The sequence below is a fragment of the Thalassophryne amazonica genome, chromosome 5 (assembly GCF_902500255.1).
Source record: "Thalassophryne amazonica chromosome 5, fThaAma1.1, whole genome shotgun sequence".
Classification (NCBI taxonomy): Eukaryota; Metazoa; Chordata; class Actinopteri; order Batrachoidiformes; family Batrachoididae; genus Thalassophryne; species Thalassophryne amazonica.
The window spans coordinates 92236698-92256978 of NC_047107.1; the positions used below are offsets into that span (position 1 = coordinate 92236698).

General features: G+C 42.1%; 1 protein-coding gene across 1 annotated transcript in view; it reads left to right on the top strand.

The window, feature by feature from the left end:
- nos1 (nitric oxide synthase 1 (neuronal)) overlaps positions 1 to 20281 on the top strand; it is a 158387-nt gene that overhangs the window by 33340 nt on the left and 104766 nt on the right. The window contains 2 exon segments of the mRNA XM_034170884.1: positions 1807 to 1944; positions 19713 to 19858. Of these exon segments, the coding sequence (XP_034026775.1) occupies positions 1807 to 1944; positions 19713 to 19858 (284 nt within the window).

The following is a 20281-nucleotide window of genomic DNA, read 5'->3' on the forward strand; positions in this document are numbered from 1 at the left end:
CACACAGGTGTGCCAGTGAAAACAATACCCTGAGTGACCCACGGGATTGTTCCACAGTTATTGCTTTCACAAACCAATAATAGAAGACGATTAGATTCCTGACATTTCCTCATTTGATGTTCGTGATGTCATAAAGGTGAATGTTTAAACTTAAAATGCAATGTTAGAGAACTAAAAGAAAGCAATAAAAGGTAAGATTTCTGTGGCTTATCTGAAAATAAACAAACAAAAACCATAATCTCTATCCTCCTGTGTGCATTGGTGGAGGTAATCATGCACTACCTCCCCGATATCTCTGGAACAAACTTCACATTCCACACATTTGATTTTTTATTTACTGCCTCTTCGATCAAGAGTCTGGTTCTGGTACATTGGTCTTTCTTCTTGTCCACAGCCTCATTGATAACATTGTGTCATGTCTGAGTCACACTGGGGGGTTACCGCTGTCAGAGCATGAACACACAGGAACTAAGCTCTGTCTCCTTGTGTGCAGAATCAAATTCAATTCAGCACCCCTCGCCCCTCTCCACTCTTTGAGAAGAATGAAAATGAGACTCAACTGGCGTGACGATGCTGGTATTCATCTCAATGATTCTGCCACTTTTGTTCAGAAGCTGTTCAACTGTATGAGTAACAATGCCACTGCCGATGATGAAAGAGTTTCCAAGGTGTAGGATTGATTATTCGGAGCTTTGGCAATCACACAGTGCCCATCTCTCTGGAAGCTTCCATTTGACTGTGGGGTTAAATTGCAGGCATTCATCAGTCAATAGCTACTGTATTGGAAAACCCAGTAGGCCAAGAGTTGCTTGCCATCTACCTGCTGTTTAATGTTGATTGCCTTTATTCCTGAGCGGGGACCTCTGCAGAGACAAGCAGGGAGAAAGGGAATGTGAGTAGTTTCGGTTGATAAGTGTGTGTGTAAGACACAGATCTGGTGCACAATCGCACAATGACAAACTGATTTTCTGAGAGAGGGAATTTCAGAGGGCTCTATTTTGATGGTGGACGCATAACGAGAGGTGCATGTGCATTTGGAGTATGTCCAAGTGCACTTTTCTTTCAAGAGTGTATAACTGAAGCACAAACCATGGCACTGGATGAAAAGTGGCTAGAGAAAGTCACTTAATGAATCAAATGGTACCCATGCCTGAAATGTGCGCATAAACTAGTAGTATGATAGTTGGGGTAAGACCTGTTGCCGCCACTGCTGTGTGTGAAGATTGTTCACTGACCAACTGACCATTGTACGTCATTGGTATTAATAGAAAGTTTCATCCACACAGAAGCATGTCGCTTGCAGCACTGTTAATGGTAAGGTAGAAAGTGTTCCCTCCCTTTCATACTACAATACACATTCACACTTCTTTTTCTGTAGAGGCTGGATTGTACTAGCTATCACTTTTTAACCATCTTAATAATTTATTGTCAATGTATTAGAAGTGAGGACTGCATGCAAATTCCCACCTCATCTGTTGTTGTATCCTGATGCATCATCCTGTCGCATCATTATGCGCTTGCCTACACCCAAGACGTGTGCACGTCATGGAACTGCCATGTGAGGGCAGGTCCATTACTATTGTGTTCTTTAAAGAGAAATAGATGGCGCTGAACTTACAAGCCCAATTCCAGTGAAGTTGGGACACTCCCACTTTAGCATACACTGATGTGGGTGTCAATATACACTGGGTGTAAAAGGTATAATTGTGTTGGTTTGACCTCAGCATTGACAATTATGTTGGGCTGCGCCGGATCAACACAGAAACCAAAACAGTTACTCATAGTTAGTCTGTGGATTCTTTTCAGGTTCCAGCTCAGGGCAGGACCTCACCCAACAAAGTATTACAGAATGGCAGCCCCTCCAAATGCCCCCGCTTCATAAAGGTCAAGAACTGGGAGACGGGTGCGATCTACAACGACACACTGCATCACAGCGCCACCAAGGTAAGTTCTTATAGAAATCAGTTCAATGAATACTGTAGATTCATAAAGGCACTTTACCCAGTGTTACCATTTTCTGCTGCAGCCCTGAGGCAACTATGTTGCCTGACAATTTTAGTCATTGTGTTTCAAGTAAAATAAAAAATAAAAAATTCACTAAAACACTGAAGCCAAACCAAGTTGATTGTTGATACTGTTGTTCCATCATGTCATGACACTTGCGCAAAGCACTGATGTATACATCAGATGAGTGAAAAAACTGGAAAAACACCTGTATGATGCAATGCAATACAGCCATCCTGCAATTAATAACTACCTGACTTAGAATTCTGTTTTTGTTCAGACTTGTTTTTGATATGTTGACTCAGTTCTCTGGATTGATGTTGCAGTCTGGCCAAGAGTAAATACTTAAAAGGAGTGCATAATGAATTCCAAGACAACCCACGATTATCCACAGAGATCAATGAGCAACTCTCCAACAGCTTAATAATTGTAATTATACTCATGATTTATTATAGTACAGTTTTTAGCAATGGAGTTTCAACAAAGTTTTTTTTATGGCCACTGTACATAATGAAACTGTTAAAAAGATTATGTTTTTGGAAGAAGATGGAAACAAATTTACAACCCCAAATCAGAACAATTTGGGACAATATGGAAAATGTGAATTTAAAAATCTTGCAGTGATTCTTACATTTACATTGACTTCTATTTCATTGCAGACAGCATGAACACAACAACATACTGTATTTCATGTTTTTTGTGGACAGTTTAATTTCCTTTGTTAATTTAGAACCATTTCTGCATTTACAGTGAGGCAAATAAGTATTTGATCCACTGTTGATTTTGCAGGTTTTCCCACCTACAAAGAATGGAGAGGTCTGTAATTTTTATCGTAGGTACACTTCAACTGTGAGAGACAGAATCTAAAAAGAAAAGTCAGAAAATCACATTGTATGATTTTTAAATCATTAATTTGCATGAAATTAATATTTTTGAAAAACAGACCTTAATATATTTGGTACAGAAACTTTTGTTTGCAGTTCCAGAGGTCAGACGTTTCCTGTAGTTCTTGACCAAGTTCGCACACTGCAGCAGGGATTTTGGTCCACTCCTCCATACAGATCTTCTCCAGGTCTATCAGGTTTGGAGTTTCAGCTCCCTCCAAAGATTTTCTATTGAGTTTAGGTCTGGAGACTGGCTCGGTCACTCCAGGACCTTGAAATGCTTCTTACAGGGTCATTGTCATGCTGGAAGACCCAGCCATGACCCATCTTCAATGCTCTGACTGAGGGAAGTAGGTTGTTTGCCAGAATCTCACGATACATGACCCCATCCATCCTCCCTTAATATGGTGCAGTCGTCCTTTCCGCTTTGCAGAAAATCACCCCAAAAATGATGTTTCGACCCCCATGCTTCATGATTGGGACGGTGTTCTTGTGGTTGTTCTCATCCTCTAAACACAGTGAGTGGAGTTGATTCCAAAAAGCTCTATTTTGGTCTCATCTGACCACATGACCTTCTCCCATGACTCCTCTGGATCATCCAGGTGGTCACTGGTGAACTTCAAACATGCCTGGACATGTGCTGGCTTGAGCAGGGGGACCTTGCTGCCCTGCAGGATTTTAAACAATGACAGCGTTGTGTGTTACTAATGTAATCTTTGTGACTGTGGTCCCAGCTCTCTTCAGGTCATTGACCAGGTCCTCCCATGTAGTTCTAGGCTTTCTCAGAATCATCCTTACCCCATGAGGTGAGATATTGCACAGAGTCCCAGACTGAGGAAGATTGACAGGCATCTCTGTTTCTTCCATTTTCTAATAATTACTCCAACAGATGTTGTCTTCTCACCAAGCTGCTTGCCTGTTGTCCTGTTGCCCATCGCAGCCTTTTGCAGGTCTACAGTTTTGACCCTGGTGTCCTTAGACAGCTCTTTGGTCTTGGCCACGGTGGAGTGTGATTGATTGAGTGTGTGAACAGGTGTCTTTCTTACAGGTAACAAGTTCAAACAGCTGCAATTAATACAGGTAAAGAGTGCAGAATAAGAGGGCTTCTTAAAAAAAATTAACAGGTCTGTGTGTGCCAGAATTCTTGCTGGTTGGTAGGGGATCAAATCCTTATTTCATGCAATAAAAAGCAAATTAAATATTTAAAAATCATACAGTGTGATTTTCTGATCATTTGTTTTTAGATTCTGTCTCTCACAGTTGAAGTGTACCTACGATAAAAATTCTAGACCTCAACATTCTTTGTAGGTGGGAAAACTTGCAAAATCAACAGTGGATCAAATACTTATTTGCCTCACTGTAAAGGCCTGCAACACATTCCAAAAAAGTTGGGATGGGGGCAGTTTATTATAAACATATTGATTAAATAATCACTTTTTCCAGCCAGTTTTGGTGAAATGAGTCAGGGGATGGATACATGAACATTTACAATTCACTGAATATGTCTTGGACTTCATTTATATCCATCATAAAGAAATACAAACAGTATGGTACTGTAAGATGTATGACATTTTAGCATGGACGTGAAAGGAAACCTGCTCACTTATGGAGCCAGCCTAAAGCAGCTAGTGAAAGAACTGCAACTTTTTCTTCTTCTGGGTGGGCCTCATCCAAGACCATCAAAGCATAGTGCTTGGCCAAATCCCAATGCAGATCTGAACTGAATCTGATGTGGTGACCTTGAACATCCTTGGGCAGCTAAAAAACAAAGAACACTATTCATGCCTTGAAGAATCTTGTACATAGATTTCAGAGACCTCTAAAGTAGTTATACAATTTCTTACCCTTAGTTGAACCTCTTGTATTCCTCCCTCACTCCCATCATTACGATGGCTCATTTAAGCTTATGGTCCACAGTGTGCCCCAATCCAACGGATACTGAAGTTACTGTAAGTTATTATCTTGTTTGTTTAATACACTTTACTTTCTTAGAGGTTCTGAATTAGAATGTGTTAAGGGCCCCTTCACACATAGTACGAATAAGTACAAATCACGATGAATCACGACGGAACAGCTTGTATGAGAGAACGAGCCAACGGGCAGGCATGAATGAACCCATTGTGATGTGTTGTGCACGTGACAGTGTCGTGCATGTGATGGTGTCGTGCGAGTAGGAACACAGTGCGAGCAGCTGGGACATGGTGCACCACATTGTGCCGCTGATGTGGAGAACAATAAAATAAAAACCAGCTGTGTAATTAGTGAATATCACTGGGTTGATATAAAAAAAAAATAACAGGGGATGCAATACAGAACCCAGCAGTTAAATTACCCTGGTTAATTAAAAAAATAAATGCCACTCACGGGATTTGAACCTGCAATTTAGAAAAGCTCTGATTATCAGATGGAAACTTTACCACTGCACTACAATCACTGTCTTATAACAGGGGTGTGAAATGGCTAAATCAAGGAGCAGATAAATATATTTTTTTTTTTAAAAAGAGAAAAAAATGATGTGATAATTGACCAAACTGCATTTGTTATGGCGGATTTCTGCTAATATGTGACTGAAAGTGCCGTATTTGTTGCACTGTTGGCTTGTCATATGGTCCTGTAAGACAGACGTGATATTTAGATCGCCTGCTGCGTGTCCACATGAACTGACGGTCTGTTTCTCCACCCCGTCGCAAAAGCAATATATGTCTTTATGTATTTCCACTTGAGGAGGCCAAGCAATTTTTCCTCAGGTTTCCATTAATAGATCAACGATGGAATGTCACAGAGTCTTCATTCGACCACTTCCTGAAAATTCAAGTCCTCACCAAGAGTCTACAGCTTGTTCAGAAATAATCTCTCACTTACAGCCCATCCTAGAGACTGAAAACTGTCACTTGGCCAAAGCTTCTCTGCTCATACAGAGCGATTGCAGAGTGGAGTGCTGTGTGTCTTTGGGATGTAGTATGTTAGTCTGAATTTATCTGTGACAAAAAGTCTGTTTTTATTTCATTCCACAGAGATCCAAGAGACCAAGTGGAAGGGAAGTAAGAGCAGGAGCATTGGCAGTGGGTACAAGTTGTTGTACCATGGTGAGGACAGGAAGAGAAATGGTGTTGGGGTCATTTTAAAGGAAGAGTATGTTAAAAGTGTGTTGGAGGTTAAGCGAGTGTCTGACAGGGTGATGAGTGTGAACTTGGAAACTGAAGGGGTGATGATGAATATCATCAGTGCACATGCCCCACAGGTAGATTGTGAGATGAAGGAGAAAGACGATTTCTGGAGTGTGTTAGATGAGGTGGTGGAGAGTGTGCCCAAGCATGAAAGAGTGGTGATAGGAGCGGACTTCAGTGGGCATGTTGGTGAAGGGAACAGAGGTGATGAGGAAGTAATGGGTAGATATGGTATCAAGGATAGGAATGGGGAAGGACAGATGGTAGTTGATTTTGCAAAAAGGATGGAAATGGCTGTGGTGAATACTTACTTTAAGAAAAGGGAGGAGCACAGGGTAACATATAAGAGTGGAGGAAGGTGTACACAGGTGGACTACATTCTTTATAGGAGATACAAGCTAAAAGAAATCAGAGACTGTAAGGTGGTGGCAGGAGAGAGTGTCATTAGACAGCATAGGATGGTTGTTTGTAGGATGACTTTAGAGGTAAAGAAGAAGAAGAGAGTGAGAGCTCAACAAAGGATCAGTGAGTGGAAGCTGAAGGAGGAAGACTGTTGTGTGAAATTCAGCAAGCAGGTGAGAGAAGCACTGGTTGGAGGGGAAGCAATTTTGGACATCTGGAAAAGTACTGCAGATATGGTGAGGGAGACAGCTAGGACAGTACTGGGTATGACATCTGGACAGTGGAAGGAAGACAAGGAGACTTGGTGGTGGAGTGAAGAGGTCCAGGAAAGCATAAGGAGAAAGAGGTTGGCGAAAAAGTTTTGGGATAGTCAGAGAGATGAAGAAAGTAGACAGTAGTACAAGGAGATGCAGTGTAAGGCAAAAACAGAAGTGGCAAAAGTGAAGGAAAAGGCATATTGTGAGCTGTATAAGAAGTTGAATAGTAAGGAAGGAGAAAAGGACTTGTACCGATTGGCCAGACAAAGGGACAGAGCTGGAAAGGATGTGCAGCAGGTTAGGGTGGTAAAAGATGCACATGGTAATGTGCTGACAAGTGAGGAGTGTGTGCTGAGAAGGTGAAGGGAATATTTTGAAGAGCTGATAAATAAAGAAAATGAGCGAGAGAAAAGGCTGGATGATGTGGTAAGAGTAAAACAGGAAGTAAAAGAGATTAGTAAGGAAGAAGTGAGGGCTGCTATGAAGAGGATGAAGAGTGGAAAGGCAGCTGGTCCAGATGATATTCCAGTGGAGGCATGGAAATGTCTAGGAGAGATGTGAGCAGCAATATGGTTTCATGCCGAGAAAGAGCACTAGAGATGCAATGTTTGCTCTGAGAATACTGTTGGAGAATTTACAGAGAAGGCCAGAAAGAGTTACATTGTGTGTTTGTGGACTTAGAAAAAGCTTGTGATAGGGTGACAAGAGAAGAGCTGTGGTATTGTATGAATAAGTCTGGAGTGGCAGAGAAGTATGTGAGGGTAGTGCAGGACATGTACAAGAATAGTGTGACAGACTCATTCAAGGTGGAGGTGGGATTACACCAAGAATCAGCTCTGAGTCCTTTCTTGTTTGCAGTGGTGATGTACAGGTTCATGGATGAGATCAGACAGGAGTCCCCATGGACTATGATGTTTCCAGATGACATTGTGATCTGTAGTGAGAGTAGAGAGCAAGTTGACTCTATTAAATATTTGGGGTCAACTGTTCAAAGTAATGGAGAGTGTGGTAGAGAGGTGAAGAAGAGAGTGCAGGCAGGGTGGAGTGGGTGGAGAAAGGTGGCAGGAGTGATTTGTGACCGAAGAATATCAGCAAGAGTGAAGGGGAAAGTTTACAAAACAGTAGTGAGACCAGCTATGTTGTATGGTTTAGAGACAGTGGCACTAACAAAAAGACAGGAGGCAGAGCTGGAGGTGGCAGAGCTGAAGATGTTGAGATTCTCTTTGGGAGTGACAAGAATGGACAAGATTAGGAATGAACATATCAGAGGGACAGCTCAGGTGGGACGGTTTGGAGACAAAGTCAGAGAGGTGAGATTGAGATGGTTTGGACATGTGCAGAGGAGGGACCCAGGGTATATTGGGAGAAGGATGCTGAGGATGGAGCCACCAGGCAGGAGGAGACGAGACAGGCCAAAGAGGAGGTTTATGGATGTGCTGAGGGAGGACATGCAGGTGATTGGTGTGACAGAGGAAGATACAGAGGGCAGGGTGAGATGGAAATGATTGATCTGCTGTGGCGAACCTTAACGGGAACAGCCGAAAGACAAAGAAGAAGTAGCAGAACCTTAAAATCTGATCTCACAGAGACAGGAAGCCAGTGAAGAGATGCCAAAATGGATGTAATGGGGTCAAACTTTCTGCTTCATGTCAAAACTCTGGCAGCAGCATTTTGAACCAACTGGAGACCCCTAATACTGGACTGTGGTAAACCAGACAATAGAACATTGCAATAGTCCAATCTAGAAGAGACAAACGCATGAATCAGAATCTCAGCATCAGCCATAGACACGATGGTACCAGTCTTCGCTATATTTCGCAGGTGGAAGAAAGCAGTCCTCGTAATATCTCTAATGTGGAGGTCAAAGGACAACATAGGATCAAAAATGACCCCAAGGTTCCTCACTTTGTCACTGTGATGTATGACACACCAGCCTAGGCTAAGCGTTAACTGGTCAAATTGATGCCGATGTCTCACTGGACCAAGAACCATCATTTCAGTCTTATCAGAGTTTGAAAGTAGGAACTTGCTGGACATCCAGCTTCTCACTCGTGCAAGGCAATCTTCTAAGGATTTTATGTGGATGAGATTACCAGCAGTTATCAGCATGTATAACAGAGTATCATCAACATAACAGTGAAAGGTAACCCCAGAATGCCGCAATATGTGCCCAAGGGGTGCTATATAAATGGAGAAAAGCAGGGGGCCTAAGGCAGACCCCTGTGGAACCCCAAATTTCATGTCATTAAGGTTAGAGGTAGTGTTATTGTACAAAACACAGTGAGAATGACTGGCCAGGTATGATGTCAACCATGCAAAGGCTCTCCCAGTAATCCCAAAATGATTCTCCAGCCTACTGAGTAGAATATGATGAACCACAGTATCAAACGCAGCACTGAGACCTAACAGCCTCAGAACTGTTAGATCTCAGAACTAGGGATGGGTATCGAGAACCGGTTCCTTTCGGGTATCGTTAAGAAATTATTCGATCCACCGACATCAATAAGCTTTGTCCTTAACGATTCTGGTCCTTCAGAGTGGCCGTTGTTTTGGCAGGTGTTTGTCAGGAAAATGATAATTTCTCTACACTGATTACAGACCCTGCAGTGGGTCCTTTATCAACGTTTCTGCAGCGTGGCTTTGCTTTGAACCATGAACCAATCGAAGCAGTGGTTCGCAGATTGAAGCAATGCTTTGATCGATTGCTTCGTTTATTTCTTTCTTTCGCTTAATTTTCCCCCGCTAAAACCCTAAAGAGCATACGTCTGTGAGTATTATTTACCTTTTCTATGTTAAACCGACCTGTTATGGTTTTCTGAAACAGTTGATAGATGTATTTTATAACTTAAAAACGGGAGCGATGCTAATGCGTTAGCATGTCTATGGCATTTTCAATGTTAAAAGTTAGCATTTAGCAATTGCAGCTGTCACGTTCGGGTGCATTTGTTTTCAAATTGTAATATTCCTTAAATTTATTTTTGCTTATATATTAATAATCTAATGATTATTATATACAGTTTTAGAGAAAGAGACAAAAAGAACCTGAATAGAAACACAACAGAAAATGTATAATAGCAACTAAGAATGAACGTACATAAATAAATAAATACATACATACAGAAATAAGTGTTTCCTGTGAACACCTAGTGACTCTCACACCTCCATTTCATCCCTGTCTTATTTAAGTTTAATGACAGTTTGTTTCGGTCTAACCATATTTTCAGTTTGTTAATTTCTTCAGTGATTTCCTCCAGAACTATCTGCCAAACTAGAAAACTGCTGCATCCTAGTAAGAGCAGAATACTACTACTGGAATGAATCTGAATAAGGAAAGTTGTATTTTTTTTTTTCTCACCTCTGGATGCTGCACTCACTCCAGTTTATCGTCTGGAATAGTCCCAGATTGCATTTCAGACCTTCTAGAATTGAAACATTTTCGTGCAGGTGGTGTTGGGGGGTAATTTTGGGTTTCAGCTTTTTTTGTTTTTCACCACTTTCATCCCTGAATATGAGTTGTGATTCACTTTTGTACGGATTAAAGTTACTAACTGGGACTCCTTTCTCGTTGCGAGAAAGAAACGAGAATCGTCCTCCGTTCTGTTCACACAGCTCCAAATGTTGCGCGGCTCTCTGACAAGTCAAGATAGAATGATAGAATCCAGTCTGAATTAGTAACTTCAAAGCGAAACACCGTTTTGTTTGTTTTTATTTATGTCCAGAGATCAAGGATACAGTGACTGATTTCATATTTATTTACTTTAAGACTCAAGGAAATACATAGAAAACCTCTAAAGCCTACTTTTAGTACAAAATTCACGAGGTATCGATAAGGGAATTGATAAGGAATCGGATCGATAAGCAGAATCGATAATGGCATCGATATCGATAAAATCTTATCAATACCCATCCCTACTCAGAACTGTGGTGTCTGAATCCATTGCAAGTAGAAGATCATTCACCACTTTAGTGAGAGCTGTCTCTGTGGAATGATATTTTCTAAAAGCAGACTGCAGTGGCTCAAAGAGATTATTAAGGTAGTCCACAAGATGCTGTGAAACCACTTTTTCCAAAAATTTAGAGCAAAATGATAGATCTGATATTAGCCTATAGTTATTCAATACACTAGGGTCAAGATTAGATTTCTTAAGTAATGGTTTAATCACTGCAGATTTGAAACATTTAGGAGCAGATCCAGAAGTTAATGAGAGATTAATAAATTCCAGCACAGTCAGCCCACGAGTAGGCCACAGGTCCTTAAACAGTTTTGTTGGTATAGGAACAAATAAGCAGGTTGTACTTTTTGTAGACGTTACGAGTTTTGTCAGCATGCCTAGTGAGATACTATCAAATTATGTAAATCTAGGTAATGCCTCTGTAATGGCACCCGCCTCAATAACACAGTGTAGTGGCTGGGTTAAGGTATGCTGGGATATGCGCAACCTAATGTCTTCTATTTTCTTCTCGAAGTAATCCAGGAAATCTTGTGCTGTAAAAGGAGAGTGAACTACAGGTGGTTGTCCATGTATAAGTGTTAGCACCATGTTGAACAAGAACTTGAAGTTATGCTTGTTTTTGTTGGTCAAATCAGAGTAATAGGTCCACTTTATTGTCAGTAGTGCATGCTTATAGTCTAAGATAGCATCATGCCATGCAAGGTGGAATACTTCTAATTTTGAACTATGCCATTTCCATTCTAGACCTCAAGCCTTATGCTTGAGGTCACGCAAGTAGTCATTGAACCAAGGTGACTGTGTTTTGGGGGGCGTGGTTTTAACAAAGGTGGCGCAGTCATGCCGAGTGTAGTTTTGAGCACTGAGTTTAAACTATCCACAACACTGTCTACCGATTGGGCATTTTCCACATGTGATGCTAAGATATCAGGTAGTCTCACTTCGAGTTCAGTCGTAGTTGAGGAGTTGATGCATCGCCGTAGTGATAAATAAGGTTGTTGTTCCACTCAACATGACAGTGAAACTGTAAACCTAATAAGTGAGTGATCAGAGACCACCGAAGCAAGAGGCATGATATCAATATTCGTGACAGCAATACCACGTGTGAGAACCAAATCCAGGGTATTTCCACTAATGTGCGTTGAGTCCTGAATGCATTGCTGAAATCCTAATGCATCCACAATTCTCATCAATTATTTGCAGAAGGGATCAGAAGGCTTATTTATATGAACGTTAAAGTCACCAATAATCAGAATGTTATCTGCACTCATTGACAAGTTAGAGATGAACGCACCAAATTCATCTAAGAATTCAGAATATGGGCCAGGAGGCCTATATACAGTGACAAAGTAATACGGCTGATTTTTATTCTTCTGACCTTGGCAATACGTAACATCGTGGGCAGAGCGGAGAATCAGATGCTCAAACGAGTTACATTTGTGACCCCCAACAACTAATAAGTTAAACCTAGATTTATAAATAAGAGCAACACCCTCACCTTGCTTTGCATCACAAGGGACGTGACTAAATGTGTAGCCTGGTGGGTTAGGGTTAAGGTTAGGGTTAGACCTTATTTAAGGGGAGGACAGCTGTAAAGTTTAAGCCAGGTCTCACATAACCCAATCATATCTAAGTGATGATCCATAATTAGATCATTAATCGACAATGATTTTGAGGATAGTGATCTTATGTTAATGAGACCCAGACTAAGGACCTCTGTTGAGCTGACAGTTGGACTATTTGGGTTTAGCGGTGGTTCCAGAGTTGCATATATAAGATGCCTGGAAGTAGATGTAGGTTTGAGACATTCCACGTGAGTTGTAGGTAGCAGACATGAAATCTTTGATATTGCTGGAACAGCCAACAGGCCATCCTCAATTTCAACATCATCCAATGTAGTAATGGGTATTAAGTTTGCAAAGCATATCCCTCTATGATTTTTATGGACACGTCTACGGAAGCAGGCCACAGTTTAAACTTGTTGAATTTCCCTCCCTGGCAGATAAACTGCACTATCAGCATAGTGGATTTTCTGCACTGATTTTCCCGCTAAGCTCATAGATTCCACACCCACATTCGTCATAAACCTTGCACGGTCTCTAATCACCTGCTCCGTGGCCTGCTGTAAAATCCTAATGTTACCCTCCCTAGAGCAGTGGTGTCCAAACTATTCCAGAAGGGGCCGAGAAGGTGCAGGTTTTCTTTGCAGCCACTGACTCCAGCAGGTGATTTCACTGATTAACATCACTTTGAGCAGGTGGGATGAGTTCATCAGTGAAATCACCTGCTGGAGTCAGTGGCTGCAAAGAAACCCTGCACCCTCTCGGCCCTTTCTGGAATAGTTTGGACACCACTGCTATAGAGCTATATCTATGTACGCAGACAAGATGGCGGCGCCTTCCCCAGTAGGATGAAGGCCATCCGGCATCAGCAAACCACGGCAGCCCCAGAACGAAGGCCAGTTAACTAAAGCCTTGCTGTCAACAAAATTGCGCCAGCCACCTATTCATCGATGTCAGCCTGCTAAACGCCTCATCATACAGTGAGGAAAATAAGTATTTGAACACCCTGCAATTTTGCAAGTTCTCCCACTTAGAAATCAGGGAGGGGTCTGAAATTTTCATTTTAGGTGCATGTCCACTGTGAGAGACATAATCTAAAAAAAATAAATAAAAAAAAATCCGGAAATCACAATGTATGATTTTTAACAATTTATTTGTATGTTACTGCTGCAAATAAGTATTTGAACACCTGTGAAAATCAATGTTAATATTTGGTACAGTAGCTTTTATTTGCAATTACAGAGGTCAAACGTTTCCTGTAGTTTTTCACCAGGTTTGCACACACTGCAGCAGGGATTTTGGTCCACACAGATCTTCTCCAAATCTTTCAGGTTTGGAGTTTCAGCTCCCTCCAAAGATTTTCTATTGAGTTCAGGTCTGGAGACTGGCCAGGCCACTCCAGGACCTTGAAATGCTTCTTACGGAGCTCCTCCTTAGTTGCCCTGGCTGTGTGTTTGGGGTAATTGTCATGCTGGAAGACCCAGCCATGACCCATCTTCAATACTGTTACTTAGGGAAGGAGTTTGTTAGCCAAAATCTCGCAATACATGACCCCATCCATCCTCCCTTCAATACGGTGCAGTCGTCCTGTCCCCTTTGCAGAAGAGCACTTCAGACTACAGACTTCAGACAACTTTATTGATCCCAAAAAAGGGCAATTACATTTACACTCCAATTACCTCAGACAAGATACAGCAATTAATCCACAATTATTACTTGTTTACCGTAATAATGGCACACATCAAAATTAAAGACAACACATATACATTTGACATTGTTTATGTGTACTAAACATGAAGCAGTTCATCATCCGAATTGAGGTAAGTGGGTGAAGGCCGCTGCAACTGAAGTCTCACCGCCGCTAGCTTGGGAGGAACGGGGACCTGCCGCAGCTTAAAAACCGCGCAGCCCCTGGAGGGGGGAGAGGTGGCGTGAGCGGTGGCCGGGATGGGGTAAAGTGATGGGGGAGCAGGAAAGGAGGTAAAGGGAAAAAAAATATGGAGCATGCTTCAGTCTTGTCCATGTGTAAGTCTGTCAGTTTATTGTCTTTGTGGGTTGAGATAAGAAGGAGCCAAATAATCTCACCAGAGCCTGAAGACATTCCTCTGGAGGTAAACATTGGGCAATTTGTCCTTGGAGTGTTGTTGTTTGAGTAGTGAAAAACCCCCAGAGTATGATGTTTCCACCCCCGTGCTTCACGGTTGGGATGGTTTTCTTGGGGATGCTCTCATCCTCTAAACATGGTAAGTGGAGTTGATTCCAAAAAGCTCTATTCTGGTCTCATCTGACCACATGACCTTCTCCCATACCTCCTCTGGATCATCCAGATGGTCACTGTTGAACTTCAGACGGGCCTGGACATGTGCTGGCTTGAGCAGGAGGACCTTGCTGCCCTGCAGGATTTTAAACTATGACAGCATCATGTGTTACTAATGTAATCTTTGTGACTGTGGTCCCAGCTCTCTTGAGGTCATTGACCAGGTCCTCCTGTGTAGTTCTGAGCTTTCTCAGAATCATCCTTACCCCACAAAGTGAGATCTTGCATGGAATCCCAGACCGAGGGAGATTGACAGTCATCTTGTGTTTCTTAAACTTTCTAATAAATAAATCATAACAGTTGTTGTCTTCTACCAAGCTGCTTGCCTGTTGTTCTGTAGTCAATCCCAGCCTTGTGCAGGTCTACAGTTTTGTCCCTGGCATCCTTAGACAGCTCTTTGGTCTTGGCTATGGTGGACAGGTTGGGGTGTGATTGATTGAGTGTGTGAACAGGTGTCTTTTATACAGGTAACAAGTTCAAACAGGTGCAATTAATACAGGTAAAGAGTGCAGAATAAGAGGGCTTCTTAAAGAAAAAATAACAGGTCTGTGTGAGCCAGAATTCTTGCTGTTTGGTAGGGGATCAAATACTTATTTGCAGCAGTAACATACAAATAAATTATTAAAAAAAATCATACATTGTGATTTCTGGATTTTATTTTTTTTTTTAGATTATGTCTCTCACAGTGGACATGCAGCTAAGATGAAAATTTCAGACCCCTCCATGATTTCTAAGTGGGAGAACTTGCAAAATCGCAGGGTGTTCAAATACTTATTTTCCTCACTGTATATTGTTGATAATGTTTTATGTATTTCCACGTGAGGCCAGCATGTCAACCCACGTGCCTTACGACAGAGTCTTGTAAAATGATGTCTGTCATAACAAGGTATGTGTTGTCCAGCTGTGACTCATGGATCCACAGATCTCAACAGCAGGGGGTGGGGCGGACACGCCCACCTCACAGAATGAACTCAGCTCAAAGACAAAAGTGTGTCTCTGTTCCTTTATATGATTATTTATGTTATGTATGTATTATGTAATTATGTATGTAGTTATTGTTGTGTGTATTTATTTAATTGTCCTGTCCCCTCCTCTGTACTTTAATTTAACACGTCATGTGCACTGAGCTGCTGCCAGCTGGAACTGACAAGAGCATGACAGCCTGCATGTTGTTGATGGTACAGCCCAGTCTCACGGCAAGTCGTGATTCAACAGCAGGAAATATACATTAATCTATTGGTTCGTGATATTGTGACAAAAAGCGCCTCATTTTTATCACGGCAGCACAAATTCTTTCTAATTCATTCTGTGCTGGCTGCACAAAATTAAAAGTGAAGTGGGGGGGTCGGGTGGTTATGGTTAGGGTGGGTTCAAGGAGTAGGATTAGGTTATGGTTAAGGTTAGGGTTGGGGGTAGGAGTAGGGTTAGTAATAGTGAGTTAACCAAAACCCTGTCGCAAAAATTTGACTAATTTCATCACGGGAGCACACACACACAAAAAAACAAAACAACAACAACAACAAAAAAAAAAACGTCAGACTGGGCTGTGATGGCACGTGTCCTCCAGCTGAGTTCCGGGTACACAGCGGTCAGCTGTTCCAGCTGGACATTACAGCTGTCCAGATGCGCACTGTGATGGACAGCGATCGTACCTCTGTGTTGCAGTGGGGGGGCAATACACATGTACGCCACATGTGTTGAGGGGGAGCACACTTGCTTGACATATGTGTTGCTTGGACACGTCACAGCCATGGGGCACTTAGGAAATTTTCACAAACTGCTCGAATGTGGTCAGCTGCTCTCTATTATCGTCCTGGGAGCGTGAATAGCCGTGCCTTTTCTCAGTGTCCAGTGAATGGTGTTGGATGTTTGTGTGTGACACCTGGAATTTGGCCGACACCTGCCACGAGAGTGAACGAATGAGCAAGCGCAGGGCACTCTCTGTCTTTCAGCTGCTGGTGTATGAGGCGTTAGAGGCGGCTCAGATTTTTCACGAATGGCATGCAATTCCTCCTTTGTGCGCTAGTCAGCTTCAATCGTGTTATGTGTCAAGGGGCCCTTAACCATGACCTAACTATAGATAAATGTTCCCTGCTGTGTCAAGAAAAAAATGCAGGAGTCAAGCAGATAGGTTTGTACATGATCAGAGAGAAATTAGCCAAATGTATGTTAGTGTGCTACCCTGCGCATCACCACATGACACTACATACCCAGCTCATCACATATTGATGCCAAGGTATACTGACCAAGTGTAGATATGTGATGAGATGGGAGTAAAAATGTTTTGGTAGGAAAGACAGAAATTCAAGAATTCTACCAAACTACTTGGCTTAAAACATTCCTTGAAGATCCTGGTCACAACAGTTCAGTTGAGTCACCATGTCATCTACCATGGTAACAAGAGTAAACCATTCTGAAAGTGTACTGCTGTGCCATCTAAAACTGTGGCGATGCCATCTAGTGCAGCAAAAAGGATGTTTTAACAGAATACAACAGAGATGACAACAAGTTGGCCATACATCAGTTTTAAACATCGCAACCATAACATGGGATCAAATGACATTTATGCTGCAGACAGCATTAGTCAGGCAAGTTAGTAACCCAGTCTACCTCGCACAAGAGGAGCTCTGCTGTTTAAGCAAGCTTCCCAAAAAGTTGCATTCATAAAAAGCAAACAGCAGCCTAATTAACTTACTGACTAATTGGACAGGCTGTTCTGTGGCCCCCAAATGAGTGGCCTGTTTGTGACATCTTCAGATTCATTATATATCACAGACACTGCTGTATTTGAGGATGATCCGTCTTTTTCGAAAAGGACAGCTGGTTATCTGAATACCCAGAGCAGTGTGTGATGAGCGGACGTGCTGAAGCACAAGTGATTCTTTTGTTTTATTTTCAAGACTTCCCTGCTCTGCTCATCCATTTCCCCCTCTGACTCCGTCACCCCCTGCGCTTCTTGTTTTTCTTTATCTTTCTCTGACTTGCTGTCAGTCATGTCTATTCGGCTTCTGTTCTGTCATCGTAATTATCGCTTTGTTTTTCATCTCAACATTTTTTTAGTGTTGTACTTACTCGGTTTCTTCCTTCACTGAGTCTGGTTGATGTTTTTTTTCCTGTGTAGCTCGAGAGACTTGAGCCGAGGTTGAATGGGTTGGAAAGTACATGGGGTAAACTTTATTTTGGGCAAAGTGTTTGGAGTTTTTGCAGCATGGTGGGGGATTGCTAAATTTCTGTGTTGGCTGCGCATTTACTACCTCGTACATTATTTTTTTTTATGCTGGTGAAGGCATTTCCACCAAAGCAAAGTGACAGCTGACATCAACTTTAATCACATTGAACTGACCATGCAAGAGTGCTGTCAGCCATGAACAAATTCCTCTTTGCATTTGTCTGTTTTCTCTTTTTTTTTCCCCTTTTTGTCCCTCTGACGTACACTTTCTGCCTTCCTGTCTCCACTCAACAGTAGAACACCAATCTGTGACTCACTGGCTTACTCATTCATTAACATGTATGCCAGCCATGTGTGAGCTATATAATGAGATCGTAAAATAGCCCACATCTCTTGTATCGATTTAGGATCCAGAAATTCAAATTTAAATTTATCTTTTACTGAAATCAAGTGGAATGAATTATTATTTGCTTGACTGGAATGTTTACATAGTTGGTAAATGTGACCATTGCAACGAGAACAAGTTTCAGTCCAAAAGTCTTTTCTCATAAAACAGTCATCAGAAAGATGCATAAAAGTAATGCACAAAAATTTGTCCAAATATTTTTCAGTCAAATTCGTACATAAAGATGGAGATTCATCTGAGGAGAAAGAGAAAGTAAATTTGTCTTATTATTGTTGTTATTTTAACCTCAAACCTAACATTTGCGAGAAAAATCATAGGAATATGCAAAAATAAATAAATAAAAATGCACAACTTATTGTATCATACGAGGTCTGTCCGAAAAGTAACGGATCTTTTTATTTTTTTCAAAAACTATATGGATTTGAATCATGTGCGCTTGCATCAGCCAAGCTTGAACCTTCGTGCACATGCGTGAGTTTTTCACGCCTGTCGGTTGCATCATTCGCCTGTGGGCAGGCTTTGAGTGAGCACTGGTCCAGCCCCCTCGTCGGATTTTCATCGTCAGGGAAATGGCTGAGCCACTGCCGCTTTGCTCCATGAAAATTTTTTCAGAAACTGTGCGAGACAGCCAGGTGGAAACCATTTGGAAAATTCAGATGGCTTTCGGTGAAGATTCTATCAGTGTCACACAGATTAAGGATCATTACAACTGGATTAAAGACGGCCCACAGCGTCGCAGGGCGCACCGTGCTCCGAGCGGCCATCGACAGGCTGAAACGACCAGATCATTTCCAAAGTGAAGGCTGTGTTGATCCGGGACGTCGTGTGACTACCAGAGAAATCGCAGAAAATGTGGACATCAGCACTTTTGCAGCACATTCCACTGTTACAGGAGATTTTGTAATGAAAGACGTGCGGAGGAATTCGCGCGTCGGACGGAGCCGCTCATGGCGCACAAACAAAAAGCACGTCCGTGTTGGAAACCATTCGGAAGATTCAAACGGCTTTCGGTGGCTTTTCAGTCGAGTGAGTATCCGAGAAATTGTGTAACAGCTGGGCATGCCGCAACATGTCCTGTGAGACTTCCAACACGGAGGTGTTTTTGTTGTGCGCCATGAGCGGCTCCGTCCCGCAAATTCCTCCTGGGCCATCTTTAATCCGGTTGTAATGATCCTTAAGCTGTGTGACACCGATAGAATCTTCACCGAAAGCCATCTGAATTTTCCGAATGGTTTCCACCTGGCTGTCTTACACAGTTTCTAAAAACGTTTTCATGGAGCAAAGCAGCAGTCACTCAGCCATTTCCCTGACGATGAAAATCCGACGAGGGGGCTGGACCAGTGCTCACTCAAAGCCTGCCCACAGGCGAATGACGCAATCGTCAGGCGTGAAACAACTCACGCATGCGCACGAAGGTTCAAGCTTGGCTGATGTAATCACACATGATTCAAATCCATATAGTTTTTGAAAAAAATAAAAAGGTCCGTTACTTTTCGGACAGACCTCGTATGATGTATAATACACATCATGAGAATATGTTGGATTTTCATCTTTTAAAACCTTTACTCATTGTTTTTTTTTTTTATCTTTTCAGAATCCTATCTGCTCTGAATATGTGTGCAATGGCTCTGTAATGATGCCCACCCCACACATCCGCAAACCCGATGACATTAGAAGCAAAGAGGAGCTGCTCTCACTTGCAACGGACTTCATAGACCAGTACTACTCCTCCATTAAACGGCAAGTACAGCCTGCTGCACATATCAACACAAGCAACAGTGGCTGACCACCAGGGGTCTCATATATAAAGGCTATGTATGCACAAAAATGTGGCGTACGTCCGTCTCCATGCTAACCTTCAGATGTATCACCAATGTAATGACCATAGAAATGTGCGGTGCACCACGCAAAAATACTGTCTGGCGTAAGTACATTTCTACAACTATTTTTCGACTGCTGACAGGTAGAGGTGATGCTGGGAACCGTTAATAGTGTGAAAACATGAAGACATCAGAGTGACGTGCACATCAGCGACACACTGATGAACAACTGACACACCCACATGTTTGCAGTTATATGCGCAGATATAAAAGCATGCACAAAGTGATGAGGAAAATGGCATGAACAATGGCCACATTAGCGTTGTTAGAGGACCTCACAAAT